Consider the following 24019-nt stretch of genomic DNA (forward strand, 5'->3'; position numbering starts at 1 on the left):
GTGACCTAGGTAGTCAGTGGGGGAAAGTCCTTAAACTAGAAGCTCCCTAAGGGCAGAGGGTACCTGTGCCACCTGCTTCCCCAGAGTAGTGTGCACAGGGTGGAGCTCTTCTGGGGGGCTGAGGGAGAGCAGCAGTGACCTGCACCCTCAGGTCAGTGGCCCTGGCCCCTGCCTGGGACCACATCTGCAGGACCAGGGGCAGAGGTCATGGCACCTGCGATGTTCAGCACAGAGGTCCTAGGCATGAATGCACCCTGTCATGTCCCTGCTGTGGAGCAGCTCTGGCTGGGAACCGACCTTGAAGGTTTGCACGGCCCAGCTGCGGAAGGCGTCCTCCTGCCCACTGAGCTCATCCCCTTCTCCCATAGGGGTGAGCTGAGAGGCCCCCAGGTGGGACAGCTTCTGATCGATGTCATGAGCAAAGGCGCAGAACCGAGGATACATGCTGGAGCCGAGGCCAAACACGGCATACCTGCCCGAGAACACACACAGAGACTCATGCCCCATGCAAGCAGCGCCTGGCACCCAGCACCCAGCACCAACAGCCTGGAGGGCCAGCCCCAGACTCTCCCCCTCCAGTTGGAGCATGGAGCTGGATCCCCTAAAGGTCCCCCTGACCCCAGAGCCTTGTCACCAACTCCCATGACCACCCCGTGCTTGGCCTACAAACCTGTGAGAGGGACTTGGTTTCTGTGGTTTGACCCTTGACATACTGTGAGTACAGACCTTAGACCCAGGGTCCCCCTGTGCCTGGTCAGCTCTGAGACGACCCCCTGTGCACACCCAGTTCCATCTCCTGAACCCAGACTTTGGGTCCACAGGGCAGGGCTAGGAGGAGTAGAACGAGGGAAAAAGTTGTACCTGAATTTGTTGGTGAGCTCTTTCAGCATGAAGAGCGATTTCTTCAGTTTCTAGAAAGAGAGGGAACGACAGAGTTCTCAGGCCAGGATGAATAAAAACACTGTTTTTTCCTTTCTTCTGGAAACCTGGCCACAGCTGGCAGGAGAAGGTTCACAGCCCACAATGGAAGTTAGTTTACATGTGGGGCCACCTGGCCAAGGACCTGGTTGTCAGCTGACAAGTTTAGCCTGTCTCTCACTCCAGCTAAACTATAGCAACTATATAAACAACCTGCTCCTTGGTGGGAGACCCAGAACAGCCTGGCCTCCTCCCATCCAGCCCTGGCAGAGGGGGGCTGCCTTATAGCAGGGCATCTCCAGAGGGCCTCCTAATGGGCCGTGATTCTGTCTTCTGGTTTGGAACCTGGTAGAAGCAACAGCAATTGGTCCTATAGTCTCTGAAATCAGGCTGGCTCTCCAGGAACCCAAGACGATCCCAGGAGGTGTGTGACCCAGCAGAACTAGCGTCAAATCCCATGGTGAGTATTGACTCCCTTTTCATAATTTATTTTTTAGTTATTCCCATCAATTGCATTTTCATTCTTCTGAGCACTGGAGAGACAGTCTCAAATTGGTGCTAATAGACCTTTAATACCTCTCTTATTGCCTGTCACTCTTTTTTAAAAACAAAGATAGCTGAGCATGTTGGCTCACACCGATAATCCCAGCACTTTGGGAGGTTGAGGTGGGCAGATCACCTGAGGTCGGGAGTTCAAGACCAGCCTGACCTACATGGAGAAACCCCATCTCTACTAAAATAAAGAATACAAAAGTAGCCGGGCGTGGTGGCGCGTGCCTGTAATCCCAGCTACTCGGGAGGCTGAGGCAGGAGAATCACTTGAACCAGGGAGGCAGAGGTTGCGGTGAGCCGAGATCGCGCCACTGCACTCCACCCTGGGCAACAAGAGCAAAACTCCATCTCAAAAAAAACCAAAAAAATAAAAACAAACAAACAAACAAACAAAGAGTAGGATTTGGTTCGGAATAGTATCTAGCTAAAATTCATTAACTTCATTTTGTTTTCATTGAATTTATGTTTTGCTATTTTCCTTTTGCGAGAGTGATACAAGTTTCCTTTAAATATGAATTTTTAAATATGAACAGGTAGGTCATTCACAGAAATATATTAAATATATCATAGGAAAGGAGGCCCTTCCATATGGCAATAATTATGACGGAGGCCAGCAAATGACCTGATCCAGAGTGGCCTGAGCAGTGACACCCAAACGCCCTATATAGGACATGCTGCATCCCCTAGACCCTTTCCTGGGTCCTCCTGTGTGCGATCACCCCCTAGACCATCCAGACCTCAGGCCACCCACCTCTCCGTTGCCGGGGCAGTCTCCATTGCCAAACGTACTGGTTACCACCAACAGCAGCCGCTCCTCCTCCAGGCAGCTCAGACTGTACTTATCCATGCAGACAACCTGGATGGACATCAACTCTTAGCTCCCAATAGGGCCCTCCCTACCCTGCCTAGACACCTTGGGCTTCCTCCCACACTGTCCCCAGTCTGCGGCTCCTGTGCTCATCTGTGCTCATCTGTCTCTCCCAGGGCCTGGCATAGGTGTGGCACAGAGGAGGTGAATGAACCGATTTGAACGCATCATCCATGATTCTCCTTCCCCGCTCAAGCCCTGAGGCTAACCCATCGGCAGTCTCCAAAATACTGCCTTTCCCATGTCTAAACACCTCTCACCATGTTCATTGCTACTTGCAATTCTGTGTGTGTGGAAACATTTCCACAAAATTAGAATGAGCAGGTCACAGCTGCGCCTGGAGGGAATGGCCGGGGAAATGTGCCCTCGCCTTGCTGTTCTATCCGGGCCCACCCAGCTGAGGATGGGGGACCTGCCACCACTCTCCTGGCAGTTCCAGACTCCTGGGAGCTGGCGGGTGAGGCTTGGACCCAAGAAGTGTTTTCAGCGACCTAGCTGACCTGGTCATCAGTCAGTTCCCCCTTGGCTTAGGCCTCTACATGGTACAGATCACAGCTCATGCCATCGTGGCATTACACTGGCATGTGCCCTGTCCTCAGGGTCACATCCATCTCCTAGAAGCTGTGTGGCCCTGGAAAACCCATCAACCTGTCTAATAGTCAGGTTCCTTCTCTGTGCATTAACAGTGACATTGACACCTGCTTTGCAGGGTGCCAGGAGGGTAGAGTCAGGTGTATACTGGAGAGCTCTCCAAGGGCAAGGCCTGGCCCTGAGTCACTCACTGTGAGATCCTCAAAGCCCGGAACTGGCCTAGTATGGGGCCACCAATCCCTAAGAGTAGGATTTTATCTGTCAGTGCTGAAGGCAGGGGATAGAGCTTAGACACACCCTCTGTGGCCTTTTCTTGTTTATCTGCAGCTTACTCATCTCTTCCCCCTTTCACATGTATCACTGCATCCTGCAGAGCAGGTATTCAGTGAGCCTGAATAAAGTTCAGCTAGAATAACTGATGCATATTGAGGCCTGGATGCACTGTGAAAGTGTTCCTCAAAATGTGTTCTCCAGAACACCATGAAAAACTCATCTGCTGCGTAAGTTTGGAAATCCCTGCACACGTCTTTCCTTCTCTTCCAGATTTATCATGCACATTAGCACATCCAAGGTTCTGAGACATCCAGGAGTGGGAAAACCGTTTTAACTTTTCCTAGACTCCCCTGCACACAAGGAGAAAAAACAACAGCCATCCCACTGAGCCGGTACCTTGGGGTTGAAGGCACAGCTGAACAAGGCCCCCAGGTCCCAGGCCAGCGCCTCTGATTTTCCTGTCTCTGTCGCAAAGAGGATGGTGACTCTGACTCGGGACGCCATCGTCTTACGCATCAGCATACAGGCGAAGAGCACAGCTCTGTGGGGACAGATAGACGGGCAGGCGCTGTGTGCTAAGTCAGCCTTCCAGAAGAAAATGGGGGACCATGGGAATGGGACAGGACAGCGTTTAATGTGGGGTAGGTTGAGGGAAAAGCAAACTACGCTTCTCACCAGCCATGCACCATGACATCCCACCCTTTTCCTCCCCTCACCCACTACTACAGGCCCCTTTGGGAAAACAGAGGAGAGAGAAGGTTGGAACAACGGCAGCAGGGGACCCTTGGAATTGGCGACTGGACTTCTGGGAGCCAAATTCCACGAAGAATATACATTCCCAGTCCAGGCACAGTGGCTCACATCTGTAATCCCAGCACTTTGGGAGGCTGAGACAGGAAGATCGCTTGAGCCCAGAAGTTCGAGACCAACCTGGGCAACATTCTGAGACCCCATCTCTTCAAAAAATAAACAAAATTAGTCAGGCGTGGGTTTGTACCTGTGGTCCCAGCTACTTGGGAGGCTCAGGTGGGAGGATCACTTGAGCTTGGGAAGCAGGGGCTGCAGTGAGCTGTGATGGCACCACTACACCCCAGCCTGGGTGACAGGGTGAGACCCTGTCTCAAAAACAAAAGCAACAAGAATATCCATTCCCTGTGTTCCTTGCCCTTCAAGGACTGGAGGCGGAGGCTGACTAGAAGGAAGAGACACAGTTCACACATCACTACTGGTCACTGCCACTCACTTGACCAAGACTTTCAACGGAATCTCTCTTCTCTTGGGTCTCCGCTTCTCGTCCTGCCAGACATGGGTTTTCCAGGCCTCTACCTTCAGAAAAGAAAGGAGATGTGAGGGCAGGGCGGGGTCCTGGCTTGGCTTGGCTTGTGGATGCTGGAGTGGTAGAGGACCCTGCGCACCCGTCATGAGCCTCTCCCCCAGTTGCCTCTCCACTGCCCGGCATGGAGCCTGCACATCGAGGGGGGCAGCTCACTCTGATTCTCATCAGTGTCCTCCTGGAAGGAACAAGCTGCGCTCCCTTTTTCTTTTTAGCATCTTATCACCAGGCAGACGACATAATGTACAGTCCCAACTGAGACACCTTTGAGAGCAAGAGGAGCTGCTAGTACAACAGGCAAGAATCTAGGACATGCAGTCACCCTGCGTGTGAGGTCATGTAGATGCAGGAAGCTCTTCTTAAATCCTTTTTGGCACAAAATGAACTCGTCTCAATAGCTCAAGGTTACTGAATGCATTCTGCGCTGGGCACTGGGCTGAGCTGTTCCACACACCAGCTTTGCAATCCACACAACCCCTTGTCGTGGAGTGAAGCCCATCCCTTTTAGAGATGAGAAGATCAGGGCTCAGAACGGTGAGAGGACCCACCCAAGACCCTATTGCTAAGAAGTGGCAGAATCAATAGTGTCTGACTCAGGAGCCAATCCCTTCAGCACTCTGCTGGGTGACTGTTGCCGGACCCTTCCGTGGAGGCCACCCGAGCCACAGGCCACTAGGGGTGCAGTGGAAGGCACTTCCTTCAGTGCCACTCTCCGTGGAAATGCACAAAGGCTGCTCAGCATCCTTGAGTGAAGCCTGGAAAGCTTTAACAACATATCCCTGCCTCCTCTTGTGCCCTGCATGTGTAACCATGAGGTGCGCGCACACACACACACACAGCCACACCTGAGCCCCCAGGACGGAGAGGAGAGGAAGGCCCCTCACCTGATAGTAGTAAAAAGGGGACAGGACGTAGTTCAGCATCTCCTGGTGAAACACGGGAGTGATGCTCCCAGACATGGGAGGGACCAGCCAAATCCAGTCTGCCGGGCAGCCCCCACGGGACCGGTATTCATTTTGCATGTACTTCATGAAGGATTCTGCAGCTGAGTGGTGGTCCATGATGGTCACGTTTTGCTTCTGTATCAGAAGGCAAGAAGGGGAGTGGTGATAAGGGTGGGGGAATCGGGAGAGGGGCTGGTTGGCTGCAGGGCTCCCAGAGGGTGCCTGGGAAGGCCTGGCAATCTGTAACACAGGAGAGCAACTCCTCCTGGCCCTCTCCCCGCCTGCTGAAAATAAACACCCAAATGGTAGGTGCTTGTGGAGCCTCTGAAGGAGCCCAAGGAAGCACATTAGCCAGGGTCAGCCCACAGGTCCCACGTCCCTTTGGGGGTAATATCCAGCCTCTCATGCCCACGGGTCTCCCCAGACTCCCAGCAGATGGCTCTATCTGGATCTGCATAACTCAAACCACAGCGCCTTTTGGCAGGTAAAGGAAATACCATCCCAGCCATTTATGGGTGGAGAGTTCTAAGAGTCACTTCCCTGGGGTTGTAGCCTCCTCAGCCAAGAAGGAGCCAGACCCCTCCGTGGGGAGGTCTGAAGCATTGGGAGAACTGTAGTGTATGGGAGATGAATCACTCACAGTCTGAAATTACGGGCTGTGGGGTCTGACCCCATGGAATGGTCCAGCGAGACAGCCACTGGCCTCTATGTCTGTGGCAACCCATTCGGTCAAGAGACATTTGTTTAACATAGTGGTTCAAACTCTGGCTTCTTATTTGAGCTATTAAGTCTTTAATCTCCCTAAGCCTCAGTTTGCTCATCTGTAAAATGGGAATGATAAGAATTCCCATAATGGCCAGGTGCAGTGGCTCATGCCTGTAATCCTAGTACTTTGGGAGGCCAAGGTGGGAGGATCACTTGAGCCCAGGAGTTTGAAATCAGCCTGGGAAACATGGTGAGGCCCCATCTCTATAAAAATTTAAAAATTAGTAGGCCAGGTGTGGTGGCTCATGCCTGTAATCCCAGCACTTTGGGAGGCCAAGGCAGGCAGATCACCTGATGTCGGGAGTTTGAGACCAGTCTGACCAACATGGTGAAAACCCGTCTCTACTAAAAAATATAAAAATTAGCCAGGCATGGTGGCAGCATACACCTGTAATCCCAGCTACTCAGGAGGCTAAGGGAGGAGAATCGCTTGAACCCAGGAGGCGGAGGTTGCAGTGAGCCAAGATCGCACCATTGCACTCCAGCCTGGGTGACAGAGCAAGACTTCGTCTTTAAAAAAAAAAAAAAAAAGATGAAAAATTTAAATATGAGCCAGGTGTGGTGGCACATGCCAGTGTTCTCAGATATGTGGGAGGCTAATGTGGTAGGAGCATTGCTTGAGCCCAGGAGGTCGAGGCTGTAGTGAGCCATGATCATGCCATTGCACTCCAGCCTGGGTGACAGAGCAAGACCTTGTCTCCAAAAAAAAGTTCCTACATCATGAGGTTGTTGAAAGGATGCAATAAGCTGAAATAAGCAAAGCATAGTAGGTGCTTAATAAATGTTAGCTGCTCTTATACTTTCCATCTGCCAGGCACTGCATAAGGCATCAGCGTTATAGAAGGGAAAGACACAACCCCTTCTATGCATTATGGTCTAGTCTAACTGGGTGGGAAGCAGAGGAAAATCAGGCATTTTCACATGGCCTGACAGAAACTCTGATGGAGGCAGGCAAAGGTGCTGGGGAAGGGCAGAGGAGAGGACACAATGCCAAACAGAGGCCCAGCACGAGTTAGGGAATTTCGGGAGCGGCTCCTGAGAGGAGGGGAGTCTTGTGAGAGGTGTGCAAGTTAGTTGAGTGGAGCACTGCATGAGTCAAGGTAGGGAGGCATGAGGGGACCCAGCTGGTGTCAGGCCTGGGAATCCAGCCATGTCTTCTAAATTATATAAACATATATAAGTTACATATGTATATATATAAGTCCCGCCACCACTCTTGTGGACGTGGGCTCTCATTCATTTATTCTTCCAACACACAGCAACTCCTGGCTACCAGATCAGTTCTAAGCTCAGTGGTAGCTATGGGATGGGCGCAGTGGCTCACACCTGTAATCCCACCACTCAGAGGCAGAGATAGGTGGATCACTTGAGGTCAGGAGTTTGAGACCAGCCTGGCCAGCATGGTGAAACCCTGTCTCTACTAAAATTACAAAAATCAGCTGGGCGTGGTGACACAATCCTGTAATTCCAGCTACTCGGGAGGCTGAGGCAGGAGAATTGCTTGAACCCAGGAGGTGGAGGTTGCAGTGAGCTGAGACCACACCATGCACTCCAGCCTAGGCAACGGAGGGAGAGCTCATCTCAAAAAAAAAAAAAAAAAAAAAAAAAAAAAAAAAAAAAAAAATTCTCAGTGGTAGCCATGATCGTGATGACAACATAATAAATAGTAAGAAAATCATTGCTTACCAAGGGTTCCCTATGGGCCAGGCAGTGCAGCTAAACATTTTGTATGCATTTTTACTTAATTCCTACAATCCTCAGGTGAGGGAGGCACTATTATCCCCATTTTACAGAGAGGAAACAAGGGCCCATCTTTTGAAGTTTACCCTGAAGAAGGGTGGTGAGGAAGTCCTGGAGACACTCAGGCAGTGGAAGGACACAGTCAGCCACGGTCAGGAGACAGCAGAGGCTCATGGACTTTCTGGGACGTATCCACATCCTGCCAGCATCAGGGCTGGTGCTGGGAGTCCCCAGGAGTCAGGATGTGTGGTGCGAGGCCAGCCCTTCCCGAGACACTGAGGGGCTCTTCCTGTTCCATCTTCCCCTCCCCCATCAAGCACAGGCCTGATCTGCCTACGGGGTGACCCAGTCATGGGGAACAGTGTGTGCTCATCTGTACTCTGTTCACCACTCACATCCGTGGCCCAGTCTAGTGCCCAGCACCAGGCAAACCCTGAGTAAAACATTGCCGAATGAATGAATGACTGCCCAGTGGTGGGGCCTCCAGGGCATCTGTCAGCTTTATGGCAATGGTTGTGGCTTCGAAAGTAGTATCTTCCTACATCTCAGGCCCCCTTCCCACAGGGAAGAGAAGTGTTTCCATGGGTAAGAACAGCAGATGGGCCAGAGGGCTTAGCCCTACACAGGAGCCCAGTGGCTGTGTGTGGGCTTAAGAGGAGGTGGAGGCTGTCACCCTCACACAGCAAGCAAGAGCAGCCACAGCTCATAGGTCCCCTCCCAGCGTCACTCATTCATGCACGCATCAGACCAGGACTGAAGACCCAGTTTGTGCCAGGCGAGAATGTGGACGTGGCCCTCATCATTCATTCTTCCAAGACACATGATTTTAGCATCTACCATGTGCCAGATACTCTTCTAGGCTAGAGGTGCAGCAGCAAACAGAAAGACAAGGTCCCTGCCCCATGGCGCTTACATTCTAGTGGGGAAAACCAAACAATAAAGAAAGCCGGCCCGGTGCAGTGGCTTATGCCTACAATCCCAGAGCTTTGGAAGCCTGAGGCAGGCAGATCACTTGAGGCCAGGAGTTCAGAACCAACCTGGGCAACATGGAAAAACACCATCTCTACTAAAAATACAAAAATTAGGCAAGCGTGGTATGCACCTGTAGTCCCAGCTACTTGGCAGGCTAAGGTGGGAGGATCACTTGAGCCTGGGAGGTCGAGGCTGCAATGATCATGCCACTGCATTCCAGCCTGGGTGACCAAGTGAGATGATGTCCCCAAAAAAAAAAAAAAAAGGAAAAGTAAAAAAAGTCGACATCCTATATAATGCCAGGAACTGTATGAGGAAGTATTTTGAAGAAAAATAAAATGGTTAAAGGACTAACACAGAGAGACAGGTTGGCAGTGGGACGAGGGTATCATTTTACATGGCATAGTCAGGGACGCCTTTTTTTTTTTTTGAGTGGAGTCTCGCTCTGTCGCCCAGCCAGGCTGAAGCAGCTGGGGGATGAGGAATCGCAATAAGATCTCTCCATAGTTTTGCTGCAGAAAGGAGCAGAAAGGTGAGGCAGTGGCTGGAGGGAGCCTGAGGTTTGGCAGGAGTTGCATGTTAGCTATTCATTTATTTTTTGACATGGGGCTAGGAGAGCCTGTCTGTACACTGCTGGGAATGACTCAGCAGAGAGAGACACTGATGATACAGAGAGAGAAGAGGAAAATTTTCGGCAGTGAAGTCCTAGAGCGATTGAGAGAGCACAGAATTCAGTGCTCAAGTGCAGGGATTGAACAGTCTTGGGAGGTGAAGAGCTGCCTGCTGCTGGACCTCTAGAGTGAGCAAGGGGGCTGACTTATAAAGTAAGCATCACATAAGTCACTGGATCTGATGAGCTTCTAACCAAAAAGTCTTCAGACTCACAAAACTCCAGACATACCTGGAAACTATGGAGCACAGCAATGTTGATCTCAACGACAGCCTGGTCTTTCCAGAGGGAGGCCAGCTTGTGTGTTTCCAAGCCCATTCTCCTGCCCACTTCCTAAAGAGGCAGAGTGATAGTGGGGAGTCAGTCCCTGGAGCCACCCCCAGGCCCACACCTCCAGCTGGCCAGCTGGGCTGCTTATGTTACCTCCAGGATGTTGTAGCGTTGGACGTCACAGAAGTCCCGGACTCCGATCTCTGTGCCCATGTACCAGCCATTGAAGGGGCACCCTGGGAACTCCAGGCCGCCCACCTCAAGCAGCATGTTGGCCACTGCAGGCAGGGCATACCACTTTAGCTCCAGTTCCCGAAACCACTCATATCTGGCAAAAAGGCAGACACAATTTAACTGGGGCCTTCCTTTTTTTTTTTTTTTTTTTTGAGACTTGGTCTTGCTCCGTTGCTCATGCTGGAGTGCAGTGGCACAATCATAGCTCACTGCAGCCTTTAACTCCTGGGCTCAGACGATCCTCCTGCCTCAGCCTCCCAAGTAGCTAGGACTGCAGGCATGTGCCACCTTGCTCAGCTAATTTTTTTCATTTTTTTTTTTTTTTTTTGTAGAGTCTCACTATGTTGCCTAGGCTGGTCTTGAACTACTGGCCTCAAGCAATCTTCCTGCCTCAGCCTCCCAAAGTGCTGGAATTACAGGTGTGAACCACCATGAACCACCATGTCTGGTGCTGGGGGCTTCACTTTTGCACCTTTGCCCTCCCATTGACCTCCCACCTTCCCACCAAGAAAAAAGCTTCAGAAAGAGTCAAACAAGAAAACTCCTTTCCAAGAGTTGATTCTGAGTTAATCCCAGCCAGAGAGATGTACTGGACACACAGGGTGCCATTTATTAAATTATGCATTCATGCACTCATTCATTCATGCAAACCCATATTAAGCATCAAGTATGTGCCAGGCTCTGTGCTAAATGCTGAGAATGCAACACAATAGAGCAATTAAGGACACCAGTGTCAGAAAGCCGGGGTTCAAGTTCTACCTCACCACTGACTAGCAGTGTGACCTTGGGATGTTTTTAGCCTCTCTGAGCCTCAACATCCTCATTATCAGAATAGAAATCGTAGCATCAAATTCATGGAATTATTATAAAGCTAGTAATATCATTCACTTGTATATTCATTTATTCCACAAATATTTATAACTGAGCACCTACTATGTGCCAGGCACTCTGCTAGCTGTTGGGTATGCATTGTGAACAGAAAAGAAAAGATCTCCACTCTCAAGGAGCTTATAGTCTAATGTCTAGACTCTAGATTATAAATGGGTAAACAAATACATAAGAAATAAAAACAAGATGACGTGTTAGACTGAGGGTAAGGCGGCCCTCCTCTAGCTTGAGTGGTCAGAGAGCCTTCTCACAGGAGATGGCATTATAGGAAATGCCTTTTGACAAGAAGAAATGAGCCTAGAAAAATTCTGAGGAAAGGGCATGTCGGGCAAAGGGAACAGGGAGTACAAAGGCTGTGAGTTGGGACTGAATTCAGTTCATTCAATAGCCAGGAAGAAGAGCCCAGCCCAATGTCTGCTAGAGAGTAAATCTCAATACGCAGAGGTATTTTTGCAATTATGAGAACTGCCTAGAGCAGGGGCTGGGCCAGGGGGACTCTTGAAGTCACTGGAGCCCTATATGCCCCTGACAGGAGAGGGACAGCTAAGAGCGTTGTCAGGAGGGCAGAAGAGGCCTGGGCTGCTCCTTTCCAGAATCTCAACGCATTCCTCTCCTGCAGTCACTGCTTCCCAAGCTCCTGGGGCCGCGTGCGTCTAAGCCTCTGCTTCCCCTCAGCATCAACAAATCATCCTGTCTGAGGCCCGAGGTGCCAGTGCAGACTGGCTGCAGAACGCAACGATGACAAAACAGTCCTTGAAAGCCAGCCCCCTGAGTGTCACCTGCTGCTGGCTGGGCTTTAGGGGAGGTATTCGGAGGGGCCTGAGGGCTGGAGCCTCACTTAGGAAAGGAGAAGAGCTGTGTGTTGACTCACCCCTGCCCCCAGCACCCTCAGCCCACTTACTTGGGATGTTCCATGGCCACCTCAAGCACAAGGTCAGGTGGGATTTCGAAGAGCTCAGGGTCACGGCCGTCAGCCTGTAGGACCAGGGGGACCACATCGAAGCGGCCATACTTGGGCTTCCAGCCCAGGTCGATGCACAGCTGGGGAACAAGACAGGCCCGTGAGTCTGCAAGCCTGGACTGCGTGTCTCCTCTGGGCTCCACTCTGTCACTCGCTCACCACGGGGCTCCCTGCCCCCAGGGCCAGGGGCTGAGGCTGGGCTGGGTACCTGAGTGAATTCCACGTTGGCAGGATCCCCTCTGATGCTGCCATCTGGCATCTGGTAGCCCGCGTAGCGGATGAGCTGAGCATTCCACACCCGGAAGTCGTGCTTACCATCGCTCCGCTGGGGGAACACGGTGATGGCCGACCTTCCCGGGACAGGAACAGTGCTGTTTACCACCTGGCCCTGGTGGGGGCCCAGCCATCCTGCACTGGCCCTACCTCCCCCTCCACCCTACCTGCTCTGCAGCCCCTGATCCAGAGCTGACTGAGCCAGCCTCCTGACATGCCCCCTCCTCCTGCCCTCCCTCAAGACCCAGGGCCCACCCGCTCAAGGGGGCCTTCCCATCCATCAGGCAGGGTTAGCTGATTTGCCAGTCTTTCCTTCGCTGCCCTATGTCTCCCTCTTTGCAGTGCAGTTAGCTGGATGCCTGTCTAGTGCAGGTCGTAGGCTCATGGCAGCTGGAGCAGCGTCTTTGGGTTCTAGTCACTCTGCCTCCTACCCCCCATACCCCACCTTCCTCCTGCTCCCCCAGCCTAGTCCTGTGTTGGGTTGCATTAGGTAAGCACTGAGTGCCTGCTGAACAAAAAGATGAATGAATGACTGAATGAGCTGTTCAGTCCTATTAGCTGTGATCTCATTGGTTGGGAGAGGAAGGTAACCTCTTAACATCCCAACCCTTCTAAAAAATGGGAGCCCCAACCCTGAATAGTGAAGCAGTTACTACTTAAAGATTCTCCATCCCCTCCAAATGGCTCCACATCAGAAGGAACCCAAGGGCATGGGCTGCCGATGGGAGCTGAGCTCACAGGGGCTGGGCTCGCTACTGGAGGTCCCCGAAGAAGCCTGAGTCTTTCTCTTTTTCCTTTCTCTCTGGTTTCTCTTGGAGCTGGAGATGCCTCCCCTAGACCCAAGTGCTGCATCTTTTGGCTGAGATTCTCAGGCAAGGCAAGACCCTCTGCAGCCCTGGGAAACGTGCACCGACCTGATGTTGCCATTGTTGGTGGAGTAACGCACGTGTCTGCAGATGTGTTCAAACATTTCCCGGGCGGTGGAACAGTTGCGGGCATCGAAGACCTAGAACAGCCCATCCAGACCATGCCCATCAAAGACTGGGCAGACAGAGGCTTTGAGGCTGATCAGAAGTCACTGGGAACCAATGGAGCAGCCGAAACACTCAACACTCAAACACTCAACACCATGCAGAAGAGTGCAGCCTCCCGTCTGCACCATCACTCCCATCTCATAGCTGCCCTCTGGGGAGCACAGGCAACTCCACTCAGATGATCCCAGCAAAGCCAGAATTCCAAGAAAACCTGACTTGAAAGCACATGAATCGGGATTCCTACAGCCCCAGGCTAGGTCCTTTCCCACACCAGCACATATTACACAGCCAGAGTTGGTTTCACTGGCAGTTCTAATCGATTTCTCTGTCCAAGAGCTTTCAATATTATCCTGCAACAAATGATTCCCCAACAAAAAGATGGCCTAGGAGGCTAGGCTAAATAAAATGTTCTCTTGGAGCCAAGAATTCAAGCATTCGAGGAAAACAACACATCTTGCAGCACCACGGCCTCAAGAGTAATAAAAACAAGGTCGTGGTTTACTCTAATGATGGCATTTAGTCTCCTGAATTTAACACAATAGAGAACGGGCAGCTAGAAACTCTGGTGCTGAAACACGATTCAAGGCTTCTAGAGAGGGACTCTAGGTGCCCCATCTCAACATTTGGGAATGTGAGAGAGGGTCCAGGGCCGTGGCTTCAGTCCCAGGAGGCCTAGGCACAGCTCTGTGTGGCTGTTCCAAGCCATCTGCTCAGGGCCTGGCCACCTCCAGCTCTCTCCTGCTCAGGTCTAAGGAAGTTCACCTGCAGGTTGGACCACTGGATCCTCCCAATGCAGCGTGGGGCATTGCGCCAGGCCTGCTTGGTGGCGAAGATGAGCTCATCTCCCGTCAGTTGGTAGGTTCCTGTTGTTTCTATCTCCTTTGTTACCGCTTCCACCCTGGCCAGATGTTCCTCTATTTTTGCCCTGGGGGACAGGAAGACAGAAGGAAGATCAACAATGAGATGGCCTTACATGGGGATTGATTCAATCCACAGAAGCAGGAACTGAAATAGGACACCAGAAGGTCAAGACGCCTCTCACCAGAGACAGCTCCCTCCAGGACTGGCTTTGGGGACCCCACACTTAGCCTAGAAGCACCCCACACTTAATGCTCTGCTGTCCCCATCTTGAAATTCTTCATCATTTTAAAATAAAGAGCCCACATTTTCATTTTTACACTGAGTCCTATAAATACTACTCAGCCAGTCCTGAGTCCATGGGAATGCTGCTTATTTTCAGGTGCTTTTTCTTTCATCATATTCATCTCAGTAAGGGGTGCAATCCTTCTCAGACACTTGCAAGCCTGGGAGGAGTGTCCCATCCAGCCATAGCAATGTCCTGCCTCTCCATTAGTTAGGAGAGTGCCCTCCTGCCTTGACATGGCTGAGAGAAGATGAGCGAGTCCCTCCGTGGCAGCTCCCGTGTACTGGGTACCCACATGAGCCAGGCACTGGGTGAAGCAACTCGCAGGCAGGGTCTCACTGAGTCTGGGAGGGAGATATCTTCGCATCTATTTTATAGCCAAGGATCTCAAGGCTCTAGGAGGTTAAGTACCACGCCCAGGAACATAAGTACAGAAAAGAGCAAAGTCAGGACTCAGACCCAGGTCACCCTGATGCCAAGCCCAGATTCTTAACTGTTGGCCATGTGACCCTCCACCTTCCACCCTAGCGGGGACGGTAAGCCCAAAGATGTTGAGGGCCTGCCCACCCTTTCTCAGGAGCCTGGTCAAGCCAGGACTGGGACCTGGCTATTGGAGCTCAGTCTGCAGGGTCCCAGGGCCTGGCCAGAAAAGAGCTGCCCACGTCATAGTCTCTCTAAACCATGCTGTTCCTCAGCCTCAGAATTGCTCATTCAGTCACTCCATATGCAATTCTAAACTTGCTTCTCTCCTCCCCTGCCAGACTTCAAAAATATCCCAAAGGGAGGGAGGGACTCAGTCAGAAAGGCTTTGAAACATACACACACACACCACCAACAACAACAACCTTGAGATTTCCAATCAGCCCCAAAGCCTTTGAAACAGTATCAAAACTATTTAAAGAATGAACTCCTGATTAAGGAGAGTGGGTAACTCCGAACAAAATGGCCTTTCTGTGGATGAAGAGTGTCTCGACAACTTTTCCTTGATTAGAGAAAAAAAGCACGAAGACAAAACACTTGATGATATTTATCCCCAAGGACACCCCTGCCATAAGAAGCTGCTGGGTGAGGTGGGAACCACCCCACTGCTGGGAGACCTCCCTCCCCAAACAAAGCTTCCAGCAATATTCCCCACTCTGCATCCGAGCATGAAAACAGTAATGATCACCATAACACCCACACCGCCAACACACATGGTGGTCAGCACGTGCATATGCAAGAGAAGATTATTTTTTACATTCACATCCAATTCCTTCAGAGTTTTAGATGTGACGGCCGTTTTCAAATAATCATGTTTCTAAGGCATTAGAAATGCTATGATGTCTATGAGCTCTGAATAAAAGGAGTGGCTTTCATCATCAGTGAACACATTTAAATGTAACATGCAGCAAGTCACAATCTCTAAATATGCTATGATTCTTCAGATACAAAAGGCCACTGAACCCGCTCAGCTGGTCATGTCTTAGACTGCTGGGGTCCTTGTGAGCAGAGGCTGCCATTCCCCGTCCACACCCCCAGGATCTCTTGGTCAGGGAAGCAGGGGTTCAAGGTATGTACTTGTGACTTGGAGAAATACAGTTTTCCTCTGTGAGAAGCAAATGAGTTCCAACACCACCAGGCAGGGCCCTGTAGCCCTACTGGGCTTCTGAACACCCGCCCAATTGCCTTCCACACAACAGCAAGGCCTCCCAGGTCCAGAATAGAGTTGGGAACCTGCAAGGCCACACGACTAGGTACTAGAGCACTGACGGGAAAAGCAAGGGCTCGGGCACCAGCTGCCTGGGTTCAAATCCCCACTCTGGGGCTTCGGAGGATGTGACTTTGAGCAAGGTACATCTCTTCTGTGGACTTCAGTTGCCTTGTCTGTAAGATGGGGATAATAATAATACCAATCTCATAGTGTTGCGCTGCACACGTGCTTTGTGCTAAATAAATAAATAAATAAGTACTGTGGCCCAATGGAACCTATCCAGGAAAATCCCTGGACCCCGAAAGGCTCATTAATGAACAACTGAGCTGAAAGGCCAAGGATCTTGTGAAGTTTGCAGTCACAAAGCAGGCAGCCCCCAACAGGCCGCTCAATCCAGGCTGCACCTTAGAATCACCTGGGGAGCTTTTGAAGCACACACACGTCTGCCTCGTCCCCACCTCCCAAGATTCCGCTGCCCTTGACTCAAGGGACCCTGCCATCAGAATTCTGCAGGCTTTCCAGGTGAGTCTACTGTGCAGCCAGGGTTGAAGACCACTGACCCTGGAAGATGTGGGCCTCTTCTGAAGACTCACGGTCTCTCCCAGCTCAGACATTCTAGGATTGTAGAAAACTGGAGGTGGGCCACGTGCAGCGGCACACATCTGTAATCCCGGCACTTCTGGAGGCCGAGGCAGGAGAATCGCCTAAACCCAGGAGGCGGAGGTGGCAGTGAGCCGAGATCGCGCCACTGCACTCCAGCCTAGGCAACAAGATCAAAACTCCATCTCAAAAAACAAAAACAAAAACAAACAAACAAAAAGAAAACAATCCATTTCCTTCAGACATTCTTTCTTACAATCTCTTCGTGCATTTTTGTTTTAAAAGTTTTAAAGGGGCCTAAATTACATAGCCACATATTTTATTTGGACAACACAGTGTTCTAAAAACATAATAATGGCTAATATTTATGTCGTGCTTACTATGGGCCAGGCATTGTTCCCAGCTCTTTATATTCTTTAACTCTTTTCATCTTTATAAACTCCCGTAGACTACCCTCCTCCTGCAAGGTGGGTACTATTATTATCACCATTTTCGGTAAGAAAATCAAGGCATAGAGAGACAAAGTAACTCGCCCAGGGTTACTCAGCTTGTAAGGGGTACAGCTAGGATTTGAAACTGGGAAGGCCACAGTGCTTTACAACCTCTCTTTGGACGATTAAAATTGTATATGTTGGCAATAAAATTGGCAAATGACAATTAAAAATCTTTGTATTCCAGTGTCTGACACAAGGCTGGGGCATACTCAGTGCCTGATGTGTGTCTGTCAACCAAATGACCAATTGGTCATAGAAATAAAGGATGTCTAGCATGGTCTTCAGGGAAGCCTCACTGGGTAGAGAAAAAAAAAAAAGAGAACTCCAGAAATGTAGAACCCCACCAGAGTCAGGGCAAAGAGCAATGGCCTGCTGTCTCCTAGTCAGGTGGCCTGGCTTCTAGCTGGAATGAGGTGACTTCAAGTATGTCACCAGCTTCCATGTTCACACCTGTAGGAGGCCTGACTAGGTGGCCTCAGAGATCCTTTCTGTCTCAAACATTTCACAGTTAAAGGGTCCATATTAATTCATAATCAAGGTCTCTGTAAGCCAGGACACTGTTCTGAACTTACTGAATCCTCACAAAAATCACACGAGCCACCTTCTATTGTTATCTCCAGTTTATATTAGGTTGGTGCAAAAGTAGTTGCAGTTTTTGCCATTAATATGATGAGGATGTTGAGACACAATGTGGGAGCCAGGGTTCAAATTCAGTCACTTTTAACCGGTATCACTATGTACAACTTATCCTACAATTATGAGAACCTGCTCCAGGGTCTTCTCCCCTAGGAAACCATTTTCGCTCTGCAAAACCATAGTGATTTAACACCACAAATCTGGAAAAGAAAGCTATCTAGCTAGGGTCAGAGGCGATGGGTGGAGACAGGAGAGCAGAAGGAAGGGCAGGAGGCAGCGACCCTGCAGCGGGCAAGCCTTACTCTTTGAAGGAGCCGTAATATTGGTTGACAAATTCGATAGCTTGAGGTAGAAGCTCATCTGGAGGGGTAGGCTTGTCCCTGGGTCCTCTGGTCAAACTTTTGGGAGTCATAATGGACCCCAAGCAAGATTTGGACCTGCAAGTCAAAATCTGGAAAGAGAGAGGCAGGTGGTGAGGGTGGGCCATTTGGCCTCTTGCCACCCTCCTCTGGGGCCAGCTCTCCTGGCCACCTGGCTCCTCTCTGACTGCTCTGGCTCCCTGCACCTCCTCTCCACCCCTGTGGCACCTCCTCCTTGGGGTCCACCTGGCTTTCTCCCACCTAGATCTCCTCTCTTCCACTGGCTGAACCCCAGCGGTGTGAGTCAGGTTTGTCCCCCTACTCCAGACTCAGTCTCTGGCCCTGCTCCCCAGCCAGCTCCAGATCCAGAGCAAAGTCAATCCAATATGGCTCCTATGGGAACACGATATTGGTATTTGGCCAAAACAAACTGAAATGAGACATAGGATGGCACACGCGCGCGCGCGCACACACACACACACATGAATGAAGTACACCCGAATGTTAACTGTGGTGGTTTGGGGGCATGTGGGAAATCATTTTACTTTCATGGTCTTGAAATTGTCCATTCTTCCCCACTTTACAACCATAGAATGTATCCTGAAGTTAGAACAAAAATTTAGATGACCAAAAGAAGCCTGAAAAGACATTTAGTCCAACCACTCACAGGATACTTGAACCCCTCTGCAATCTATCAAATTGCACTTAAATCCTTCCAGTGACAGGGAGCTCACTACCTCCTGATGTAATACAGTCCAGCTCTGAGCAGTTCTGTTAGAAAATTCTCCCTGACATTATCCTGAAATCTGTCTAAGAAAGATATGAATTTGTTTCTGCAATCATTTATTTGACCTTCTGGATTATCCATTATGTACTGGGGTGGTTAACAGGGAGTTGGCATCATTAAGTAAATGCACAGATGCCTACTGTAATCTGTGAAGAATGTCTCTGTTTCTAGACCCTTTTGCCCAAACAGATGATTGTTTGGTTTGCCCCGGGGGACACTTGTTTGATCCACAAAGCCTTGGCAGCTTCACCAGCTTGGGACAAAGGTGATTCTCCCTGAAGCCCCAGACGTACCCCTTTGGCCTTGTGGTGAAGTGTGTCCTGGAAAGTCATCCCGCTGCCCCAGTTTTTGATCCTCACGTGCCGTGGGGAGGACAATGGGGTTGCATCCGGCTTGACCAGAGATTCTGGAGACTTCTGTGAGGGGAAAAAAGCCAGGGTTTTCTCTCAGGTCTCTCCCAGACCCCAGCCCCTGCCTTGTCTTCGAGTGGGGAAGGATCTATTGGTGGCCACACAGGACAGGGTGTCCCTCCATGTCCCTCCTCTGATTCCAGCCCCTGAGCCACCTGGGCCAGTGCCTGCAAAGAGCTCCAGGTGCCTGGGCCACTGGCCAGGGTCCTCTCCTCACCCAGGGCCCTGCCAAATGCTTCCTCAGAGGAACTGCTGTAGGAGGGACTAAGTTAGAGGTGAGGAGGATGACTGTCAGAGCCAATACCACCGAGAACAGAAAGGCACCACTGCCTTCCTTCCCTGGGAGCATGGAAGGACATATAAGCCACCCTCTCTCCCACTCCTACCCATTTCTCTGCCCACCTCTCTAGAATGGTATGGAACCCAAGGGATAGAAGCTAGCTGTCAGTGCACCTCAGGGGCCACTACTCCCGACCACTGGGTGTTGTCCCACTCTCCCAAAGCCCTTCCTCATTCCCACCTGTTCCCCCCAACACCCCAGGTCTGGGACTCTCCACTCTCCATCCAAACCCTGGCTTCCTGCCCTCTCCAGCCCAGCCTCTAACAGGCTGCTCTGTCTGCATCTGCCTGGACCAGAGAGGAAGGGGCTTCCCACACCCATGTGACTCACTGACCTTTCCTGTCCCCACGAGGGGCTGCGGGGAATCATTCTGCTGCTTGCTGAGGCTGTGATACTGAAGGTCATCCTGTGTCACTAGACTGTGAAAGGAAACAGCTAGTATGAGATGGGGTATCTGAGGGTGGAGGGGGCTCTTGGAGTTCCCTCTGCCAGTACCCTCATTTGGCAAATAGGGAAACTGAGTCCGGAGGGTGGGAGTGAATTGTTCATGGTCAGTCTGACCAACTGCTCCCCATCCCCACCTTCCCTCTTCCTCTTATCTTCTTCCTCCTGCAGAGCCAAAAGGGCATGAGCAGAGCTGAGCCAAAGCTACTGGCCCAAACAGCAGCCCATAGAGGATCTGGAAAATGCTCCTTCACCCTCTGGAAAAGCCAAGTACAAACGTGGCACAGGGGCTGGGTGGGCAGAGAATGGCTCCAACAACTCTGCCTCCCAGACCAGCAGCATTGTCCAGCAGCCACTTGGATTGATTGATTGACTGATTGATTTATATTTATATTTGTATTTTTTGACTGTCATCCAGGCTGGAGTGCAGCAGCATGATCTCAGCTCTCTGCAACCTCCACCTCTCAGGTTCAAGTGAACCTCCCACCTCAGCCTCTTGGGTAGCTGGGACTACAGGCACACACCACCACACCCGGCTAATTTCTGTATTTTTGGTAGAGATGGGGTTTCACCATGCTGCCCAGGCTGGCCTCAAACTCCTGGCCTCAAGTGATCCTCCTGCCTTAGCCTCCCAAAGTGCTGGGATTATAGGTGGGAGCCACCGCACCCAGCCCCAGTCACTTATTTTTCGTGACTTAAACTTTTTTTATTTAAAACACTTGATTTATCTTCGTTTATTTACTTATTCTACATTTCTGTTATGGAAAATGTTAAGCACACAAAACTAGACAGAATAGTCCAATAACCTTCCCTGGGCCCTTTACCCAGATTCAACCCAATTCAACAGTGATCAATCCACTGCCAATCTCATTTCAACTATACCTTCCCTGCCTCATCATTATTTTAAAGCAAATCTAAGATGTCAAGTCACCTTCACCAAGGTAAACACAAGCATTGTAAAACTTAGCATTAAATTACAGATTACTTAAAAATTAAATTAAACATTACTTAAAGTAACTTTTGAAATTAAAGATTACTTTAAAATTCAGTATTCTGAAACTGGTCAGAAACCGTTGATTCTTGTTTGGGATTTCAGGTTCATTCAGGCAAACTGAATAGTCACCACTCACACATGCCTCCCCTAGGGAGAATCATCCCACCAGGGCACCTTGGTTTGAAAGCGTACTGTATTCCATGTTCTTGGCAGTATTTTCCAGGGTGTGCATGCTTGTGCATCAGAGGGAGAGGGGGTTAGAGACTATTATGAGGGTCTCTCATTTTCTACTTGATACGTATCTATGATGTTGAAATGGGATAAATGACCATGTATTGCTTTTATTATAGGAAAAAAATGACTATATGTTACCATTATACAATTAATTATGTACATTACATAGTAGCAGTAAGTGATTCATAACTATAAAGAGATACTGTCTTAAAAGAGGATGTAAATACGCATCAGAAAGCAACTTATATCTGAATCAAGGGATTCCACAACCCTGTAAAGGGCCTTCCACGTGACCAACCATTGTCACATGGCAAAGATGCTTTGCTTGGCCAAACTTTACTCAGACTTCTGAATCTTCTGCTGGGCCCATCCATGCATTTCCTTGTAAAAATGCAGTTTTAGCAAAAGAATCCCTGCAAAGTCAGTTTAACAAGAACCCTCCATCCTCGATAGCTTGTCGCCCTCCCCATCTGATCAGGGTCCTCGTCCTCCATCCTCCCCCAGGCGATGTCTGATCACCTTAGCCTGTCCTAAGCAAGAATCCTGTTAGGTTGGTGAGGCAGAATTCCCCCTATGCCTGAAGTTTTTCTTGGTAGTTTTCCATCCACAGACCCTGCCCTGATCTTTGGCTATAAATTCCCACTGGCTCTTGCTGTATTTGGATTTGGGCCCAATCTCTCTCCTCCACTGCCAGACCCCACTGCAGCAGGTCCCTGTACCTATCAAGATGGTCCTAAATAAAGTCTTCCATACTGTTCTTTAACAAGTATCATTGAATTAAGTTTTTCTTTAACACACCCCTCTGGTCTAGACTGGTGTGGCCTGCCAAAAAAAAAATATATATATATATATGTCTCATATATATGTGGTAATCTGGATATTCAGAACAGGTAAGCCATGGCTGAGCAGTCATCAGGGGGCTGCTTCAACAGGAAGATGTATGAGGGATGGGGTCCCCAGGGAGGCAACTGCCCCCCTTGCTCTTCTGCCATTCCCCCTCACCCCAGCACCCACCCTGCACCCATTCTTGCTTCCTCTCACTTATTTCTGGAAGTAGAGTTGGACAATTTCAGAAGCTTCAGACCAGAAATATCTACAGTACTGTTTAGATTGAGAAGCAATGCCTTTGTACATTTAACATAATCATTTTACCCCATATTTCAAAAAGTATCATTTTTAAAAGTTGCCTAAAAATCCACTTTACAGATGGGCCACGATTAGCCTGGTCCCATCGTCCATGGCTGAATGTTAGACTGTGTCTAGTTTTGCCCTCATATAAATAATGCCTTAAACTGTATAAGTGGTCTGATGCTGGCTGTGTGTGTGTGTGTGCGCGCACGCGTGTACAAGCACAGAAAAACACCTCAGGAAAATGTTAGTAAATGTTAACAGTGACTAGCATTAACTGATAAGATCATGGGCAATTTAACTTTTCTTATACTTTTCCACATCTTCCAACTTTTTACAGTGATCACGAATTCCTTTCATAATTGGACAATTCTTTAAATTTGAAAAGTGAATAAACAAAGCTTTGCCCAGTTCCTTCCCACACCATTTCTTCTGTCTGGCTGCTGGGAGACAGGGTGACAGGGTGACCAGATGCCAGGTGAGCACCTTCAGGATCTGGACACTTCTTTCCAAATTATCGCATGGTTGATTCCGATCCCACAGACGCTCATGCAATTTGACTAAACCCACAGCAGTGCGGGGTCCTGAGGACCCTCAGGGACCTGCATTCAAAGAGAGTACTGGCAGCGGGCACGGTGATTGACATCTGTCATCTCAGCACTCTGGGAGGCCAAGGAGAGTGGATCACTGGAGCCCAGGAGTTCAAGAGCTGCCTGGGCAACATGGTGAAACCCTATCTCTACAAAAAAAAAAAAAAAAAAAAGTTGTCAGGTGTGGTGATGCGCACCTGTAGTCCCAGTTACTCAGGAGGCTGAGGTGGGAGGATCACCTGAGCATGGAGGCGGAGGCTACGGTGAGCCAAGATGACACCACTGTCGCCTGGGTGACAGAGCGAGACCCTATCAATAAAGGGGGTCGGGGGCGTGGGGAATGCTGGCAGTGTGGTGGCTTGCTTAGACCCAGAACTTTCCACAAGCCCTTGACCAGCCGAGCCGGTCACAGCTGCAGACTGTGGCTTGCCTGGGCTGACCTGGGGGCCAAATTCCCCTGCGGTTCCGGCGCCTCCCTGCCTGTTTACCTCACCTTACACCAAGGGTGATGGTGGGGACAGATGGGGAGAGTGGGGGGGATGACGCGCTGGGAAATTGATCTCATTTGTGAATCAAGAACCTCCTTGCTCTCTTAACCATATTTGATCCAAAGAGTGTAGCAACTTTCAACCCCAGTGCTGAAAACTTTCAAAAGCTCCCAAGTGCTGGAACATGCGCAGCGCAACTCAACCCGTATAGACGCCTCTCATAGAGCATGGGGGGCTTCTCTGGGCAGTCTGGGCTCGTGAATTATTGCGACCTCTCACGCGTTCTAAACCAGGAAAATGCTTTTAGTAAACCCTCAGGAATCCCACAGGGCGCACATCCCTGCCCTCCGATTTCTCCCAGAGATGCCTGGGGCTGCGCCTGGGTTTGGAGCCCA

The 24019-nt window shown here is 50.2% G+C and overlaps 1 protein-coding gene across 2 annotated transcripts in view; it reads right to left on the reverse strand.

Moving 5' to 3' along the window:
• The window catches only part of NOS2 (nitric oxide synthase 2), a 41438-nt gene that overhangs the window by 11882 nt on the left and 5537 nt on the right, over window positions 1–24019 (reverse strand). For both annotated transcript variants that reach the window (XM_037992787.2, XM_008010759.3), the window contains exons 2-16: window positions 20081–20165; window positions 19290–19412; window positions 18153–18301; window positions 14049–14211; window positions 13167–13258; window positions 12188–12329; window positions 11920–12059; window positions 10050–10224; window positions 9858–9959; window positions 5420–5614; window positions 4446–4528; window positions 3599–3743; window positions 2222–2326; window positions 862–911; window positions 298–472 (exon numbers count right to left, since the gene is read on the reverse strand). In XM_037992787.2, coding sequence (XP_037848715.2) covers window positions 298–472; window positions 862–911; window positions 2222–2326; window positions 3599–3743; window positions 4446–4528; window positions 5420–5614; window positions 9858–9959; window positions 10050–10224; window positions 11920–12059; window positions 12188–12329; window positions 13167–13258; window positions 14049–14211; window positions 18153–18301; window positions 19290–19412; window positions 20081–20165 — 1924 coding nt within the window. The remainder of the gene's footprint in view (window positions 1–297; window positions 473–861; window positions 912–2221; window positions 2327–3598; window positions 3744–4445; window positions 4529–5419; window positions 5615–9857; window positions 9960–10049; window positions 10225–11919; window positions 12060–12187; window positions 12330–13166; window positions 13259–14048; window positions 14212–18152; window positions 18302–19289; window positions 19413–20080; window positions 20166–24019) is intronic.

The sequence above is a fragment of the Chlorocebus sabaeus genome, chromosome 16, assembly GCF_047675955.1.
Source record: "Chlorocebus sabaeus isolate Y175 chromosome 16, mChlSab1.0.hap1, whole genome shotgun sequence".
In the NCBI taxonomy this organism is placed as follows: Eukaryota; Metazoa; Chordata; class Mammalia; order Primates; family Cercopithecidae; genus Chlorocebus; species Chlorocebus sabaeus.